The sequence below is a fragment of the Hydra vulgaris genome, chromosome 15 (genome assembly GCF_038396675.1).
Source record: "Hydra vulgaris chromosome 15, alternate assembly HydraT2T_AEP".
NCBI classification, from domain to species: Eukaryota; Metazoa; Cnidaria; class Hydrozoa; order Anthoathecata; family Hydridae; genus Hydra; species Hydra vulgaris.
Genome location: NC_088934.1, coordinates 6,679,019 through 6,699,592, shown reverse-complemented (window position 1 = coordinate 6,699,592; position 20,574 = coordinate 6,679,019). Strand labels below are relative to the sequence as shown.

General features: G+C 28.3%; 1 protein-coding gene across 5 annotated transcripts in view; it reads left to right on the top strand.

The window, feature by feature from the left end:
- The window catches only part of LOC136071980 (potassium voltage-gated channel subfamily KQT member 1-like), a 60,067-nt gene that overhangs the window by 32,890 nt on the left and 6,603 nt on the right, over window positions 1-20,574 (top strand). For all 5 annotated transcript variants that reach the window (XM_065818851.1, XM_065818852.1, XM_065818853.1 and 2 more), the window contains exons 7-11: window positions 3,140-3,250; window positions 9,080-9,175; window positions 10,725-10,875; window positions 13,223-13,265; window positions 20,101-20,176. In XM_065818851.1, the coding sequence (XP_065674923.1) occupies window positions 3,140-3,250; window positions 9,080-9,175; window positions 10,725-10,875; window positions 13,223-13,265; window positions 20,101-20,176 (477 nt within the window). The remainder of the gene's footprint in view (window positions 1-3,139; window positions 3,251-9,079; window positions 9,176-10,724; window positions 10,876-13,222; window positions 13,266-20,100; window positions 20,177-20,574) is intronic.

The window sequence follows — 20,574 nt, the reverse complement described above, 5'->3', positions numbered from 1 at the left end:
GTGCTGGCTGGACTGTAAAGAAGCAGGCAAGTAAACAATTTATCCTTCAAAGAGAATAAATTCACCTGACATACCATCTACATCAGTTTCATAGATTTCTTATCTAATGATAATGATAACGATTTGGATAAGCCTGATGTTATAGAAAGTGAATATAAAAACGATGATGATGACCATAGGCGTAAAAAGAATTTTTTGGTGTTCGAGATAGTATTATCTATTAGCGTTTAAAAATTATTACCATATAAAATTTGCAATCCCCTCAAATTGAAGGAGGTTTAAACTTTATATGGTCATAATTTTTGAACGCTAAAATATTTTAAAATGAAACTTAAAATTTATCGCTGAATATAAGTCTAGTTAAGAATAGTACAAAAAATACTTCATCAGCTTAATGCTCTCAGGTTTGGGGAAAGGGGGGGGGGGGAATTTTGGGGCTTTTTTGTTCCCAGCCTCCAATCATCGCAATTTTTTGCAAACCCTTATTATTTTACATAAGTATAAACATATAAATGTTTGGAGTTTGCTCCATGTCTGGAAGTTATCTATCTCGAACACCAAAAAATTCTTTCTACGCCTATGATGATGACGATGATGAAAATATTTGCCCACCAAAAGGGAAAAATAACAAGAGTAAAGTTGCCGTGAACAAAAACAACAGTATCAACAAGACAAGACAAAAACAACAGACAAAACAACAGTATCACAACAAGACAAAAACAACAGTATCAACAAGAAAAGCTGCCAAAATTTGCAAGTAATTGGCACTTAATGGTGTTAACAGTCCAACACCCAGTCAAGCTGGAATTTATAAGTAATTATTTAAGGACGCTTCTAAACTGAAAAAAAGAGGTGATGAAAAGCATTAAAAACTGAACGGTGATATCTACATTTTGAAGGAAAGCGTCTTAATAAAAACGAATATCAGACTGCAGCATTGAAAAAACGAAATATTTAAAAAGAAGTTAGCTGAACTGTGCTTGAAAGATAAAAATGAAGAAGCTATTACTGATGGAATTTCTTACCAGCATCACGTACTTGATAGGATTCTACGCTTGATCATGGAGGAGGAAATTGGTGAATGCACCAAGTCCCCAAACTTGAGTATCCTTTTGTACTTCAGTTGATGAACAGCAAGCAAAGTTTTTGAATGGAACAAATGTGATTGTCGATAAGTCAGGCTGGAGAGATGACATGAACTTCTTGCATTATCTGAAACTTGTGTTTATGTTTTAAGAAAAAGGATGTTTTCCACTTGTTAACATTCAAAAAGTTTCTAATATTATTAATGGAATACATTGGAATTAAATAGCCTTCCTTGCTATTCTTGCTTTTGTTCTCATATCTAAAACAAGGCCAACATTACAGAAAATCTGCAGATTTATTTGGTATGACTGGGAAAAGTATTGGTTTCCTGATCAATTTGAAAACAAGCCTATACTAACTTGTTACAAATACTAAAACCCTACAAGAAGGGGTTGCAGGTATTTGAGAAACCCTGGAAATAGGAACCATCAGCACTGAAGATACCAAGAAGTAACCAGTGCGTGTAACGTGCAACAAAAGTGATGCAGGAACTATATTCAGTCTGCAGATAAAAAGACAAATTGCAGTCTAGATGTTTTTATGTAATAGAAAGTGATGTACTGATGTATATTAATAATAAATATAGACAATACAAAGCATTTGCTATGCTCTAGTAACTGTAATAGTTAGTGACTGGGCATGTAATTATTAAACAATGTATATTGTTAAGCTATAACACGCAATTTTATATTTTGATTTAGGATGAACTTTTTTCAAAAGATATTAAAATAAATATTTGTTTTTGAGTAATTATTTATCAAACTGACAAACAGGAACATGAAGTTTTAAAAAAGTTATATTCCTAGTCTGCATACTAATAGGCGTTTAGATGATGTATCATACTACCATTTTTACTCTATCCTTAAACGTAATTGCACATCTATAACATAAAAAATTTGTTGTAAATTATATAGTGCACTTTTGCAGTCTAAAAAAAAAAATTTAATAATAGCAGATTTCTTGTATTTTTAAAAATAAAACGACCAATAAAAAATGGCACAAGATTATCACACTGGGAAACTAAGAATAACACACATATAGCAGACATGAAGTTTTTTTTTCATCACTATATCAGCCACACACTATTGTTACAAAAAAATCAAAGTAAATTTTGCATATTTTATTTAAGTAATTATGTGAAAAGCAAAACAGACGACTATGTATCACTTTATTTCATTACTTGTATGATACCTTAATCTTTGTAATAACAATGTAGTAATCCATCAATGGCGTGATTATTAAAGATTAGATCATAATCAAGACCAATGCTTTAGACTTTCAAGTCCAAGGCTAAGGCTTCAAGCTTCAAGACCAAGACAGTTAAATGTAAGTCTAGAGACGTCTTGAGACCAAGTCTTAAATTTCAACACATACATCTCTGAATATTATTAAATAAACGAAAATAAGAAAAAAAACTTGTAAAATAAAAAAAATGTTTTACTATCACAATATGTTCAGTTAATTGAAAAAAAAATTCTTTACATTCACAACATGTGATAGTTCCAGCATGCAACAAGTGTAAAATTCCAGCTTTGCTTTTCAAATGTGACAAGAACGAAATTCCACCTTGGTTTTACTAATGTGACAAGATTATTTTTCAAATAGTTTTAGCTTTTGAAAATGCATAAAAAAAGTAAAATCACATAATCTTCATCTTATTATAGAAATAAAGAGCACCGTAGAATAAAATATTCTTGAGCTTTTTAGTTATGCAATTTATATAAAATAGCTTTTAAAAAAAACAAAATCCTTTGTCGTTAGAATTTTCAAAAAACCTTTGTGGCTTATGAATACAGTTTTGAGGGCTTTCTATCAAATATTTTCTGTTATTTTTTTCTATTAGTTCTTAAAAAAAAGTGGTACTCAAGATTTTGAATTTTTAAGAAAATAGGTTTAAAAAAATTATTTTTTTGCAGTAGTGGGTGTTACATTATATACAATGACTAGTACTCCACACACTTACTGATACAATTATATTGTTTTAAAGGTGGGGGAGCCTAGCAATGGCACTGGGTTTACAACTGTTTTTATTGCAATATAATTCCTTTTTTAGATATCGTTAACAACTATTGGATATGGAGATATTGTTCCTGAAAAACCAGCAGAAAAAATATTAATTTGTTTTTTTGCATTATTTGGCGCACTATTTCTTGCACTTCCCGCAGTAAGTATTTAAATTAAATCTGTCTTATTTAGTTCTGTATGCTTATGATGTGCAGACTGCATTTTGGTCTATTGATTTAAATTTAATATATAATTGATATCATGTTTATATTCATTTGAAAAGTTGATTTAACAAATTCGTGTTAAATTTTTTAACTTTTTTAAAAACTACAAATAGTTTACAACTACAATTACAACTTACAAAACTACAATTACAACTTACAAAAGTTTGAATATTTTGCAAACAATAAAAATATAGTCTGAAAATGTTTGGAATCCTAAAAAACAGCTGACTAGTCTATAACAACTAATTTTGCACATTGAAAAAGTTCTTGTAATTGTGATAAATATTCTAAGGAATGTTTGGACTTTGCTAATCAATACGTATAGTCTAGTTTCGACCTTTAAAAAATTATTAAAAAAAGAAATTAAGAATTAAAAAATAAATATTTTTATTACCTCACTAAGAAGCATTTCTTAGAAGTGTATAGTTTTCAAATTATGTGGGATGGCCCTAGGTTTACAAACTTCTCTAACTCATAAATGGAGCACATTGTTTTAGGAACTAGGTTGAAACTAGACTACACATATATATTGATGGGGTAAGTGGGTTACCCAAATCAAACAAACGCATGCAAGAAGGGGAGGCAGGGATTTTTTTTTTTTTAATTTTTATTAGGAAGTTAACTATTTCTTCCTTACCAAAGGCGTGAAATATGCCCAGAGCTTGCATCAAACCCTGAATTTCTTCTTTCTAAACTAGGCGCTCTAGCCACTGCACCACGGCGTCTAAACACATAAAAACAGATTTAAGACAGTAAGTACGTATGCAGTTTAAGTACCTCTTCATTGAAACATTTGCATTGATTCACACTTATGCCAATCTTTGCAAATTCTTTCAGGGCACTTACTCCAATGTTTGAAATTGCTTTACACTTATACCAGTTTGCACTTATGCCAATACTTGCAAGTTCTTTTAGCGCATTAATTCCAAGTCGCACTAATGTCAGTTTGCTCTTATGCTACTGCTTCAAACTTATAAAATTTGCATTTATTCAGCATCCCGACTTCAGATTAACCTCTCAATGCGCACTTTATTTTGAAAAGTTAATATTTTATTATAACTTTATTCATTACATAATTTTTCTGAACATATTTATACCAGCCTTCTTGGTGTTTGAATAACTTAAATTAGTCATGAAAATTCCAACATCAAGTTCGCTAGGTAGGTAAACAAATAGAAACAAACGTTTTTATTGCAATAAATACGTTTATTTCTCTTTGTTAGAAAAAAACTTTTGTACTTGCTAATATACTTTTAAAAAAACTTTTTAATACAGAATGACATCACGCCGACTGGATGAATACTGATTTTTACAAACATAATGAATATCAATGAGACAGATTTCTCTCTTAGTTTTTAGATAACTATTGTTGATTCTCAAATACAATTAAATCAATTATATTTGGGAAAAATATAGCAATCTTTTATTATCAGTTTATGATTTATTCAATTTGAATGTTAACATTACAGCAGGGTAAAATGCAATGTTGCTTAAGTTATCTCGATCGTACTTGGTTTAATGAGCTTAAATTATTTAATCCTGGGTAGGTAGAAATGCCAGAACAGATTGGCTGATTATTTATATGGTACAAATGGCAGAGCAGATTATAAAATCATCTGAGTTCTTATTAGAGACATTCTTTTGGATTATAAAATAGGCTGAGTTCTTATAAATGATCTGCTAAATAATTTGGCAGAATAAATTTTACAACTATTGTGTTGTGATTGGCCAAATAAGCTATGAAAAGCGATGCACGGTGGTCTTTTTTCATAATTTATGGTTGCAAAAGGTATAAAATTCATCATCAAATAATGGTTGTAATGACATTCATTGAATACCTAGATAACCAGGTAAACAAAATAATTCGTTCTTAGAACTCAACTCCCACCTCGAAGTGAACAATTGAACCCAAAAGTTGTACTTCTTTAACAAGCTTATGCTCAGTAGTTTCAGGCAATTTACCAGCGCCCTTTCAAAGTGAATTTAAGTGTACCTAAAACTGTTATTTTAATATTTTTTTTAAATGGAAGTCAAGCGAACAGGTATATATTTACAATATTATATGTTGTATCTTTGTTGATAAAAAAATTATTTGATTGTAAAGATGATGATAGATTAGCACTAAAATAAGAATTTGTAAAGATTTTATTAGTAGAACTTTTGGGATTGTTCGGGATTGTTGCTAATCTATTTTTTTATTGTAACTTTATTTATCTCTCAGAAAAAGTTACTCTTGTGTACTCGTATGTGCTCTTTCTATATTTTATTAATTTTTGTAGGTTCGATAGCGTGTCGTGTGAGAAAACGAGACATTTTTGAAGTATGGTAGAAAGAAAGAAATTTTTATACAGTGATGAATTTTGTAGAAGAAACAATTAACTTTAATAGTAGTGACACTAAAGATGGGCCTAAAGTGAGTTTTGAAAAACAATTAAAAAATTTGTGTGGCAAATTTGCTGAAAAATAAAACAACGATGTCGCTCAGTTGACAAATTTTTACACCACAACAAAGACTGGTTGGACAGTGATTTTGTAATTTTTAAGTGCTTGGAGAGGAAGGTGAAAAGACAGAAAACACAGGGCATCCAAAAAAACATTTCGGAGAATGCAGTCATTCAGCGAAAACTAGGAGAGAGAAAGATCTCATTGAAGGTAGGACATCTGATGAGCTTTCTCTAGCTACACAAATTAAATTAAGGCATGAGGGTAAAAGAGATGCTGAAAAAAATTGGTTACCGTGTTTTCTTTTTTTTAAACATTAAATTTAATACCTCCTTTGCAAATACATCGTTATATTTATATTTTCAGGATTCTGGTTTAGGCGATTTTTTTATATACTGGTAATTAAAAAAAACAAAACTAAAATTGGTTTGATTTAAAATTACTCCCCAGAAAAATAAAACAAATGTTATAAGATGTTATTTTTAACATTGTTTTTAAATAGAACTAAAAATATACAAAGATTACAGTACTTAATAATTCTAAGAAACGATAATTTAACATAGCAAAACAAAAATCATCATTTTTTAATTTTAAAATCTAACAAAATATAAAATAAATACTAAAATTACAGTTCTTGACAAATAAAGATATTTTAAGAAATATAAGTGTTTTGCCAGATGTAGACAGATTTCATTTTTAAGAAAATAACTGTAGAATATTGAAACCACGGCACTTAGGGAATTCCAAGTTTTAATCCTATTGCCTAAAGACAGTAAAAGTGCACCCTACTTACGACAATTGCCGTGAAATTACTATCTTTACTACCATAACTAACCAAGTTCATTCTTGTATTTTACATATACAACAATGTTTTACCTGTATACGAATTTTCAGTCCCTTATATTGTGGTGTAATACTTTTGCAACCATAGATCACCGGAAAGGACCACTGTGCGACGTCCTTCATACTGAAACTTAATGTTAGAAAGAATAAATATAGGTAAGATGAGGCGTTTGATTGAAGGTTGATGGTAAAAAGTGTACAATATCAATAGCTTATATAAAACAACTGATGGTATATTCATTTTACCATCGATCTTCAATCAAACTTAATGCATTGTACTTAAACTTGCCGAAATCCAAACAACCTAATTATAACATAATTTTTAAAAGTCAACATCTTAGATAAGTTTTTATAAAATTTAGTTCAGTTGAAACATCTGGTATAGTATGTAAACTTACCCTTATAAATTTCTTTATATTAAATTACAATATTTCTAGGGGTTATATATACCCTCATTATTCAAGTAATATAAAAAACCATTAAAAAAACAAACAAATAATAAAACTTCAATGTAATGTGTTCTTGCGTCTTAAATAAGAAAAATAAGGTTTCCAAAACGACGATGTGACGTAATCACCGTCGTCTTCATTCAAACCGCCTTCATTTGGAGAACACTGGTGAAACTGTATTTCCAAGGACTCTCTCACCTTTCTCTTAAAATAGTCTACCTCTTCCTTAACCGTGTTGTTTTTATTCCAGCCAAAGACACTGGCAATTTCTGGAATGTCCCGCTACGGCTGAATTTTTCCATTTTCCCTCAAAAGTATGTTTTTGATGTTGGCAAATGCGAGTTGAAATCTTGAGTTTTGTTTCACCTACATAGAACTTTCCACACGAACACTCCAGTTTGTAGACTCCTGGGTAAGAGTTGTTGGCAAGTCGAGGCTTGTTTTTTTGAGGTATTAATTGTTGAAGGTTTTTTGATTTAAAAAACTGGAGTGTAGCCTTTTTTGTATTTTTATGCAATATACATTATGTACATTTAAAGTTGTTAATTATTGATTAAGTTTTTTAAAATTTCTGAATAAAAACAACACCGTTAAAGTAGTGGTAGACTATTTTAAGAGAAAAGTGAGAGAGTCCTTGGAAATATAGTTTCACTAGTGCTTTCCAAATGAAGGCGGTTTGAATGAAGACGACAATGATTACATCACATCGTCGCTTTGGAAACCTAATTTTTCTAATTATAACATGTAATCTGCAGAATTATTTGGCAGATCACATATTAGAAAACGGCAGATCGCTTTATTTACTGGTAAGGTGTTTACTACCTAACACAAAAAATATTTGTGCACAAGACCAAAGTCTATAAACGCTTAATTCTTTCTAGGATTAACTTTGGATTTAGAGTGTGCATGTGAATTCCCAAATTATTTTGCAGATTATTTATAAGAATTCAGCATCCTTTATAATCCAAAAGAATGTCTCTAATAAGAATTCAGTTGATTTTATAACCTGCTCTGCAATTTGTGCCATAAATTTGCTTAACCAATTACCTCTGCTCTGTCGATTGTACTTACGCCTAATCTGAGTGTATGCATTTTAGAGTCAAATATAAATAATAACACTCAATAATGACTTTAATGCTAAAAGTAAATAAGTCACAAAATATCGATTTTGAGGTAATTCTTATTTTCAAACTGACCCAGTCAAATCAGGCAAGACATGCCAATATATTTCAGATATCTGCTGCAACGAATGAACCTGCTTATTTCTAAGTTAAGCCTTTAGAAGATATTGTTAATTTAGTTTTTGGACTTTTTACCCTAATTTAAGATTTATGTCCTTTTTGTACCAAAAACAAGCACTGCACTTAAGCAACCTTTTAACAAAGTTATGTTATTTATAAATATACATTTTATTTTATAATAAAACCACCATAACATTTTAGTAGTTAACACTCTTTACATATCATTACAATAAAAAAATATAAAATAAAAGAAGTCTAGTTTATGTCCTCATATCATTATTATAAAACACATCATTACAATATCACCATATATATATTTACAATAAAAGAATTTATATATATATATTTATATATATATATATATATATATATATATATATATATATATATATATATATATATATATATATATATATACACACACACACACACACACATTTGTATAATTATTAAGAATTTTCATCCAAATATGTTTTGTTATCATAGTAAAAAAACTATTATAAAACTTTACAATTGTTGCATCTTTTCAGTTTGACATACACTTTATACAAGTTTTTAATAAACTTATGTACCTTCCATTTAACTGAAATGCTAGGGTTGCACAAAATAAAAAACGAAAGTTAATTATTATTGTTAAAAGAAAATTTTTTACAAGCTTGAGTTATGCCATGAGTATATCTTGAGAGTCTTAGTAACACAGTGTCCAAATTCAAAATTTCATTCACCTTCTTTCTAATCTTTTTAAGTATGGAAATTTAAGAATTCTGGCATGACAATATTTTCTATTAAGGGAATAATTGGATCAGGTTTTGCTCTACAAGTATCAGAACAGCAAAAAGAAAAACATGTGAGTAGAAGACGAAGACCAGCTGCTGAATTATTGCAGGTTTTTTTAGATTTTTTTAAAATTTATTTTATTTTAAAAATAATGTGATATTTTTTTGCTGCTAAAACTTATAGTTTTAATAACTATAAATTTTAATAAGTTTGTATCTAGTTTTTATAGCTTTTACTTACTTTTGAATAAAATCATAAAGTTAATTAAAATAGTTAAATAGTTGGTTAAAGTAATTTAAAATTAAATTGATTGGTCAATAACCACAATGAATACTGAGCAATAAATAGTATGATGAAGTGATGAAACAGTTGGCAATCAGTTGAAAAAGGTCTTAAATGTTCACATTTTTAAAGCGATTTTTATGTGATGGCCTAAGTTGCCAATGTTATTACTTATTCCAAATCTGAGTTGCAAATATGCAGAAAGGTTTTAAATAAAAACTTTTAAATCAAGTCAATTTAGTCGACACTGCGAATCGAGTAATTTTGGTCAATAAAAAGACAAAAAAATATGAAAACACTCAATTAATAACAAAAATAAAAATCATTAGCAAAAACAGCACAAATAATAACAAACTTTACTCAAACAAAAAGGCAAGCACAAAAACTACAAAATGAAAACAAAAATTACATAACGAAAAGGCAAATGCAAAAAATTCTACAAAATAAAATAAATTATATCTGTTACTCTTGGCGGATATAGAAAAGCGTAAAAAATTTTTAGTAAATTATTTTTGTTTTAAATAGTTCTTTTTGTTATTTTTTCGAACATTTTTCGAACTTTTTTTTTTTTTAAGTTGTTACTTTGCTTTTAATTGATTCTTTTTGTTTTATTTTATTAAATCAATTTGTTCGTTTTACTTTTTTAATAATTTTCTTGTTGTATGTTTTTTTCAATCTTTTAGTTTGTTTGTACCTTTTAATATTTTTGTTATTTTACTTTATTTTTAACTTATCTTTTTTAATTTTTAAAATAATTTCTTTCGGTTTTGCCTTTTTCTCTTTTTCTCCTTTTCACCGTTAAAATTTCAGTTCCATATAGTTTTTATCTGATAAATGCTTTCTCATAACATTGATCCAGTTAACTTTATTTTCTACTTTTAAACTTTGCTTCTAAAGGTAACAACTAATCATCATGCTTACTAAGTCTAATTAATTTTTTTTGAGGGCCAAATTATCCAGAATGATTGTTATATGTGTTCTTATTAGTTCAGCATAGTTGTCCTTGTTGTTTTTTGATGATAAACAATTTAGGATCACTTGCAGTTCTTCAATAATATATGATAAGTTGAGTTTTTTCAAACTTCATTTTGAAAACCTAACAGCTTTACTTTTTAAAGCTTGATGTTGTGATGCAATCTTATCATTTTTATATGGCACTTGCTAGATTATAGGTTTGTATCAAGTGAATGTGGTGCCGCTAAATATAAAGTTTTTTATACATGGCAAAACAATAATATTAGCAGAGGTTGTTAGCCAGAAATGCTAAAAAACCTGATATAATATGACACTCCCTTTACTGAATCAATCAGGTCTGATAATAATATAAATAAAAACATTATAAATATTTTTCTTTATTTCTTTTAAACTTAATTTAGTCCTACTGGCGAAAATATGCTGCCGATAATGATATTGAATGTACTTGGCAACCATACCTACAAGGAATGGAGAAAAACTATGATATTATGAGAAAAAAATATGAAGAGAAATTTTCAACTTTCAAGGAAGAAAAGTTTTTGCTGCTTGATGGTATTTTTGTATCTTATTTTTAGTCATTTACAAATTGTATATTAATAAACTAATAATAAAAAAAAATTATTTTTTCTGATTCATAACAAAAAAGGCTGCAAACCAACCCTTTTAAGCTGGGAGTTGATAGAATACAAAAAATATAGTTAAAGTGCAAGAAAACAGTTAACAGACGACTTGTGAGGTTGTAGGTTATATGAGTCAGGACGATAGAAAGATGTTAGACAATTCCAAAGGATTGAAGAGCGGGGAAAAAACTAGACGAATTAAAGTTTTAAAGGCATGCATGGACAAATAAAGAAAACAATAAAACTTTGTTGAATGATAATTCAAGAAAGAATGAGCTTTGTTTGGTGGAACTAGAGATGATAGCTCCTTTGAGCAACGACCATGATGGTGTAGAAAAGAGAAAGATATACTACTTTACAACGAAGTAAGAGAGGCTTAATCTTTTCAGATAAAGCAGGTTCAACTACGTCTGAAAGAGTAAGAGCATAATTAGAAGAACCAGCCCAAAATGACAATATATTCCATACAGGGAAAGTAAAGATTAGTAGAGGTAGAGAATGGAATCAGAAGAAAGATAATGGTGAGCACGATAAAGAAAAGACACCTTAGTAATTTGGCAATCAATTTTATATATGGTTTCCATGAGAGGTCAGTAGTTAATGATTAATCCTAGAAGACGTAAATAAGAGGACTCAGTGAGAGGGTCGGTATTCATCAATACAGAAATGTTGAAAGTATTGCGTAGTTGTTTGCAGTAAATATCTGCCTTTTGATGGACTTAAAATTTACAAGCGACTGCAACCCCAATCTGTTACAGAAGTGAGATCAGATCTAAGATTGCCTGAGTTAAGCAATAGAAAAGAGAAGACTTTTTGTCAAGACAGGAGTAGAAAATTGAGTTGTCAGCAAATAGAGCCATTTAAGTTGTGAGCCATTTAAGATTGAGTTCTGGAGAACACTTTTACAAGACTATAACGGGAATGTTGTCTGGATCACAAGTCGTATAAGAAGTTAACTAATATATGACTTAAGCAGCAGAAGCTCAAGTGATTTGAAGGTCTACCAATGAGTTAAACTGTATAACTGGAATGAAAGGAAGAATATGGTCATAAGATTTAAAAGTCAAATTAGAAATAAAGTTCTTTACAAATAGTTCAGCCTCGTGCTTGGAAGAGGTAATAAGATTGTCTCATGATTGAGAGAAGAAATGTTAGACCTACCTTTGTTAATAACGCTGTTGAAGATTTTCCAAAAGTTTCGAGAACCTAACTTACGAAGATAAGATACGAGATTTAGTAAACTGGGAATAATGATGCTTAGCATGAGATAGCATCTTTTACATTGATTGTGTCAGTGTCAGTACAGTCAATTGTGTTAAAGCCATTCAATGTAATAAGCATTAAAGTCACTACTAAAAACAGCAGAACAAAAAACTGCAGAGGGGTAAAGAGAAAGGGAATGGTCAATTTTATCAGAAATTTTATCTAAAAAAGTGCAGTCTTAAGAAGAAGAAGAGCGTAAAAGAATTTTTGTTCAGGCAGAACACAAACATATATGATGTAACTTACTGGCTAATGAACACCGCGCCAATATATTCTATATATTTTTAATAAAAGGACTTTTACTAAAAAATTTAAATAAAATCTTGTTTTAAATAAAATTGGCTTTTACGAAGGTCAGCACAGTAAAAATCTTTATTTTTATAGCTTCGGCATTGTATTCTCCAATGTAAATACCGAACATCTGGCAACCCTAGTCTAAGATTCATAAAAGACACAAACATACAAATAGCAACTTACAGGTGAGTGAACACTGCAGAACATGTCAGAATGCAAACGTACATATATAGTTACCACCATAAAAAATTTAAAGTTTTTTTTTGAATATTTGAGTTTCCACAAATTGAAAAGTACTGCCTTTTAAGTTTTTTGTTTGTAAGCTTGTTTTGGGTCATTGAACTTCCCAATGAACAAACTCTCGGCTACAATTTTCTATTTTTTTCTTGTAAACTGCGTGTTGCACCTTTTTTTATTTGAAATGAAAAAAATTTGCATTTTATTTTCTGCATTGTGTATAAAGCAATCATTAAATTAGGAGAGGTAAGATTACCAGAGGTATGAGACATTTTTCTAGAACAGGGTGGAAACTTAAGTTTATGTGATTGAGCTTTATTTGCTGGTAAGTCTATTGAAGTTTTTCTTGATTGACTAGCTACTTCAGGAAATTTAAATTGCTAGTGATGTTCAATTGAATATTTAAATTGAAACTTTTTCGTTTGTTTAGTATGTAAGTTTTTATTTATTTTGTGTAACTTTATGAAACTTACATATTTTTCTAGATCATGTGGAAAAGATACACACATTTTGGTTCCCAAGAAAATCGTAAGGTTTCAAAATAGTTAATTTTAGTGTGGGTAACAAAAAATAAGGGTATCAAATTAAAGTTAAACAGTTGGGAAGCGAATATATTCAATTATATTTTTTACATCAAAAAATAATTTTTTTTTAATTTTCCTTAAGCAAAAATTAAATTAAAATTAGGTTTTATATAAGCTTATCATTTTATCTTAATGTAATATATTTAAAACTATTTATCTACATTAAGCCATTTTCTGAGAAAACCAAGCAAAAGTGCTGTTGGCTTAAAAGTGATACACTTCGATCACGCTTAATTTTTTTTACAGTAAAGCTAATAGGGTAAAAAAGAAGCCTGTAAGTTTGTTTTTTTTAACATTTATAGTTCCTGAGTTATGGTCGGTCATTTTTGGGATTTTTGGGTTTTTAAACTAAATTTAAAGACAATAAGACAACTGCATTCTGAGTTTGTTTTTATATTAGGAAAGAATAGATAAATTTTCAAAAAAAAAATTAAAAAGACTAAGAAAAACTCTTCCTTAGTCTAAAAATCATAAACTAAAATCACACATCTTTGAATTTGAGGCCAACTTTAAATACATTTATCTTAAAACATAAAAGGTTCCCGCAAGGTATTTTATTATTTTTGGAAAGGGCAGTTGCAATTTTAATGGTATAAAAAAGTTGAGGAAGTATTACCTATAAAAATACTTATAAGTCCTCAAACTGTCAAAAAATGTTTTAACTAACGTTTAAAAATCAGCCATTATGAGAAATAAGAAAGGTCTAATATTGAATGTATAGATTTTTTATTATTTCATGATTCTGTTCTTTTAATGCAAAAAAAATTTGGAGTTAGTTTTGCATTATTAAAATATTTCTACTTCTAAAAATTAAACTTTTTGTATATTAAAAATAAAAAAATAGCAGATTTACTCAATAAATTTGCGGTAATTAAAGCCTGTTTTCCAGGCCTCAATTACCGCAAATTTTTGCAAAACATTCTTATATGACCTATGCATGAACATTCTTAAGTTTGGAGTTTGCACTTGAAAGTGTCATTTCAAAAGCATCCAAAAATTCTATTTAGGTCATTGGTTATATTGGTTTACATATCCTTATGTGTCTTTTATTTTAATGCATTATTCCCTGTAATTTATTTTGGGCTTATCTACAAGCTTATAGACTCCGTGTTGTTTTAAAGAAAATGGTGGTAGAATTTCATAAACAATTTTACTGGCTTTGTACTTTATAACATCAAGAAAAACTGACCACTTAAATTGATTCTTGTCTCTAAAACTATACTTTATACAACTCTCAATGTAGCCATCTGACGAAAGTGAAGTTTATTTAGGTTTTAGCAACACAGTCAAAATAATTAATTAATGTTCAAGAGATACATATTTTTTTAAGTGAATGAAAATGAAGTACCTCATTTATAATCCCTGGATAGTAAAACTTTTTGGCTATGGTCTTTCAATCAAAATCTAGATTTTTCATCAAGGCTATTAAAAATAAAAAATGGATTTTTTCTTATAGATAATTACACATTAAATTTTTTTATAATCAACAATATCTTCTTCAGCAATTTCAATATCATAAATGTATCCACATCAGCTAAATTATCTGATGCTTATCTTTTTAGTTCAAATAAGGAATTGCTTAAATTTTTACAATCATAACAAATTGCACCATTAGGTGCAATTGATTAAAATACAAATACAAATGATTAAAATAATGATTTAAAAAATGATGAATAAAAATCATCGTTGCGACACTGGTTTTATTAAGGGGAGGAAGAGGAGGAGGGGGAATCTCAAAACACCTGCCCCCATAACAATGCCAAAAAAACTGTATTTTTAAATAACTCTTGGTTTGTCACTGCTTGTTAATGTTTAAAATTTGCTGTAACATTTTAGAACACATTTAGCTGGAATTCAAAAATATAAAACTTGTAATCTATCGGAAATATGAACCCTTCAAACTCGACAATATCAATAACATATTTTTTTAAATATTTTTTGTGTTATGCAATTGTTAATAAATTTTTATGTTAAAAAGTTTTTTAAAAAAAATTTAACAACCTCGACATTTTAAATTGTAAGGAAATGTATATGTATATATATATATATATATATATATATTATATATATATATATATATATATATATATATATATATATATATATATATATATATAAATATATATATATATATATATATATATAAATATATATATATATATATATATATATATATATATATATATATATATATATATATATATATATATATATAAATAAAAAAGTAAGATGAAAAAAAACAACTTTTTTACGGTACTTAAAGTTTCATGCCGTTTGCGGCACTCATCAGCCATATATTTAAATCAAGAAAAAACCGTTCAAAAATACAATGAAAAAACCGTTACAAAATTAAAAAAAAACAATGGAATGAGTTCTGACGTCAAATAATAATAATAGTAATAATAATGACAATAATAATAATAAATATAATGATAATATGGAAAAACATCTTTTTTAATCGACAGTGTCATATTGGAAAAGAAGGAATCTGTTTCTATGTCTACACTTAGAAACAATCTCACTGCTTTTATTCAATAAATTAGTATTTTTATAATATAGAATTTCATATTTTTTGGTGAGACATAATTTGCAAGATTTGGATGTTGGATTATATGCTTTACATCGCCTGAGAATTTTCCACTTAACTATAGGGACTAAATTAGCTTCTTTTAACTTCCATACATGTTTTGAGAGTTCAGTATCATTTTTGTATTTAGCGATGTTAAATGATTTAACGTGATTAGCGTATCTTAATTTAAAAGGAGTCACACTTATCCCAATGTAGGATTTTTCATTAGAAGATGAATCAAGATTATCTGTTGTTACAGTTGCTTGATATACAATGTTGCTTGTTAAACATTTATTAAACAACGGACAGAGATTTTTATTATAGCAGTTACAGTCCTGTTGATTAAGGTTTGTATTGTTGCATAAAATGTATTTGTTGTGCGAATTTATAATAGATTTTACACTTGGCATACAACTGTAGCTAACTTTGACTGTGTTCCTGTTAAAGATTTTATGTAGTTTATTATTATTAGGAAAATGTTTGTCAATAAGTTTCAAGAAATATTTTCCCACGTTGGTGCTATTGTTTTTACTAAATGGAGGGTTAAACCAAATGATGTTGCGGGCTCTGTTCCGTTTTGGACTTGATATTTTTATAGGATTATATGTTAGACTACATTTATAACCAGACTTTAATAAAGCTTCATTATATAGAGGAATAGTATTTTGAAATATTTCTTTGTTAGATGAATTTGTAGACAATCTAAGTTCAATCGAACGTGGTATTTGTTTTAATATACTCTGCGGGTGATTTGAATCAGCATGGATGTAATTTAATGTATTATCAGGTTTGAAATAAGGTTTAAAAGTGCAGTCACTAAGATTTAGAGTCACGTCAAGGTAGTTAACAATTTTCATGTTGCATTGTATAGAAATCCGTAAGCCATTGCATTTAAATATTTCGACAATATGCTTTTTTATTTTTTTCATTTGAGGGCCGCTTTTATTACTAAAAACTGCCAAGCCATCGTCACGGTATAAACCAACCTCAAGCTTGTTATAAAATTTTGAAGTTTGAAAAAGAAGAAATATTCCTACCAGCTCACAAACCTCTGCACCATCGAGCGCTCCCATGGAAACATCAAATAAACCACTTGATTGCTTTATCCAAACTTGATCATTATTAAAAAGCAAAGACTTTCTTGCATGAAAAATTAGTGATATATTTTCGTTATTTAATGTTAGGTGTTGCTTCGCAAAATTGATTGAGTTTTTAAGAAGTGTTTCACTGATAGAAGGGTAGAAGTCGATAATATCGAAAACTAAAAATTTATAAAGGTGTTTATCTTTTATGGCCTTAAACCAATCGATAACATTTCGAGTGTTTTTCCATTGATTTAATTGTAATACATTTATTAGGTCTGTATTAATTTTAGAAAGAATATCTTTACTAATACTACCAACCTCGTTTTTAGCAGGATTCAATAAACGGACAGTCGGATTGTTTTCAAAATTATCTTTATGGTCTTTTAAAGTGATAAAACAATCGGAAGATGTGTTAATGTCAATTTTATTGAAAACTTCTGGGAAACCCCTGAAAGCCCTGGGAAACCTGACAAGTTACGGCAGATGGGAATGTTTGCTTTTGTTCATACACTATAAATGATTTTCTATCGGTCAGACATTGTTTAATAAATGTTTAACAAGCAACATTGTATATCAAGCAACTGTAACAACAGATAATCTTGATTCATCTTCTAATGAAAAATCCTACATTGGGATAAGTGAGACTCCTTTTAAATTAAGATACGCTAATCACGTTAAATCATTTAACATCTCTAAATACAAAAATGATACTGAACTCTCAAAATATGTATGGAAGTTAAAAGAAGCTAATTTAGTCCCTATAGTTAAGTGGAAAATTCTCAGGCGATGTAAAGCATATAATCCAACATCCAAATCTTGCAAATTATGTCTCACCGAAAAATATGAAATTCTGTATTATAAAAATACTAATTTATTGAATAAAAGGAGTGAGATTGTTTCTAAGTGAAGACATAGAAACAGATTCCTTCTTTCCCAATATGACACTGGCGATTAAAAAAGATGTTTTTCCATATTATCATTATATTTATTATTATTATTGTCATTATTATTACTATTATTATTATTTGACAACAGAACTCATTCCATTGTTTTTTTTTTAATTTTGTAACGGTTTTTTAATTGTATTTTTGAACGGTTTTTTCTTGATTTAAATATATGGCTGATGAGTGCCGCAAATGGCATGAAACTTTAAGTACCGTAAAAAAGTTGTTTTTTTTCATCTTACTCTTTTATTTATTTATTGATCTATTTTGTGATTATTTCATTTTATATTGATCACTCTCAAATCGAAAAAATTGATTATTATTACATAATCAAAACAACAATATATATATATATATATATATATATATATATATATATATATATATATATATATATATATATATATATATATATATATTGATAGCGGTTTTTTTTGTTTTTGAATTTGTATTCAATGGCTGATGATTGCTGTATAGGCATGAAACTTAAAGTACCATAGAAAAAGTTGTTTTTTCTACGTTTATATATATATATATATATATATATATATATATATATATATATATATATATATATATATATATATATATGTATGTATGTATCAGGGATGCGGACTCCGGCTTAATATCTCTACTTTTTCCAAGTCTGTAGTGTCCAGAAGCTCTAAACATATTTGTTGACTTATGATATGCTATATCTGCTATGTTTTTTTCCTATTAATAGTCCATAAACTTATTTATATTTTTAGAGCTCCTGGATACCAAAAACTAGGATGAAGTAATCTTTTTGTGACTTTCAAATCTGTAGTCCTTTTTGGGACTCCGCATCCCTGATATGTATATATATATATATATATATATATATATATATATATATATATATATATATATATATATATATATGTATATATATATATATATATATATATATATATATATATATATATATATATATATATATAGTTCTATAGTTTGTTGGCTTTAGGAAGAGCGGAAGGAAAAAAGTGATTCTTACGCCAACACATACGTCACTTTTAATTACTTTTGACTTTCGTCCAACATTTCCGTGTTGGACGAAAGTAAAAACCATTAATTTAATTACAAATTAATCGTTTTTTAAAAAAACCACAAAAACGCAAATTTAATTGACCAGAATGTTTTTAAAAACATTCTGAATGTTTTTATAACATTTTGAATGTTTTTAACAATATAAACAATGTTTTTATTTTTATTTTTTTTAATAAAATGTTTTTATTTTTATTTTTTTTAATAAAATGTTTTTATTTTTATTTTTTTTACTGTAAATCATGCGCGGAGTGTTGCTACATCGACTATCTTATAGCCTGACTCGCAAGGGAGTGCTGCTACATCGACTGACAAATAGCCTGACTCGCAAGGGAGTGCTGCTACATCGACTGACAAATAGCCTGACTCGCAAGGGAGTGCTGCTACATCGACTGACAAATAGCCTGACCCGCAAGGGAGTGCTGCTACATCGACTGAGGGTTTGGTTGGGGCAGGCAGTCTATCATTATTAAAAAAAAAAAATTCCGGTCTTGCATTTTAGTTTTTACTTTTTGTCAACAAAATATCGAAAAAACTTTCGGACAACATCTAAGGGTTCTATATATATACATATATATATATATATATTTGGTCATAAAATAAACATAATAATTTTTTATGGAACCAGGTTAAAACTTTGTTACTGGCTCCATTTTTAAAATGGTGGCATCATCGTAATCATTTTAAATCTATTGTGAAAATGTTTTGCAATCCTTTTAGGCAAAATGCAAACTTTTTCCACAAAATTCATTTCTTTTTTAAATCAAAATAATGTTTTTAAAAATTTAAATATAAGTTTTTTTGTTTTTTTTTAACAAACAATATTTTAGGGAGTCTTTTCTAGATCCTTTGTATTGCTTCACTCATCACTCATCACTTCACTCATCACTTCACTCATCACTCATCACTTCACTCATCACTCATCACTCATAATGCATCACTCATCAAACAAATATTTTACCAACAGATAAAGAACAACCACATTAACTAGAAAAACAAGCAATAATTAACTAGAAAAACAAACAAGCAAAAATTAGTTTAGCTCAGCATTTCAAATTATGAGATTTTACATTTAATAAATATAATTTCCACTTTAAAATCTTTTGTATATTTTAGATTAACTGTTGCTGAAAAAAATGCCATTCGTTTTATCAGATATCTTAAGTGGGTAACTGCATCTCGAAAGTTTAAGGTATAATTGAAATTGTTTTAAAATTAAATTGATTTAAAAATGTATATAATAAACACACCTTGGCAGACAAAACTAAGTTGTACTTATTTTTTTAAATAAAAAAAAACTTTTTGAAAGTTTCTTTTTTATTTAAAAAATTAGTACAACTCAAAGTTTGTGTTCTGAAGTTGAAGAGTTAAGAGAGTTTTGATAACATACACAGTAATAACAGTGATAACAGAATATACACAGTGCTTTCAGTTTTAACAGCATACATGTTGCTTTCAGTAATAACAGTATATACACAGTGCTGTCAGTGACAACAGTATATAAACAGTGCTTTCAGCAGCAAAATGACTATCCGATTGTCAAATTGCAGCCTCAAAATATCTAGTAATTATTAAACTTTCCAGGTTTAA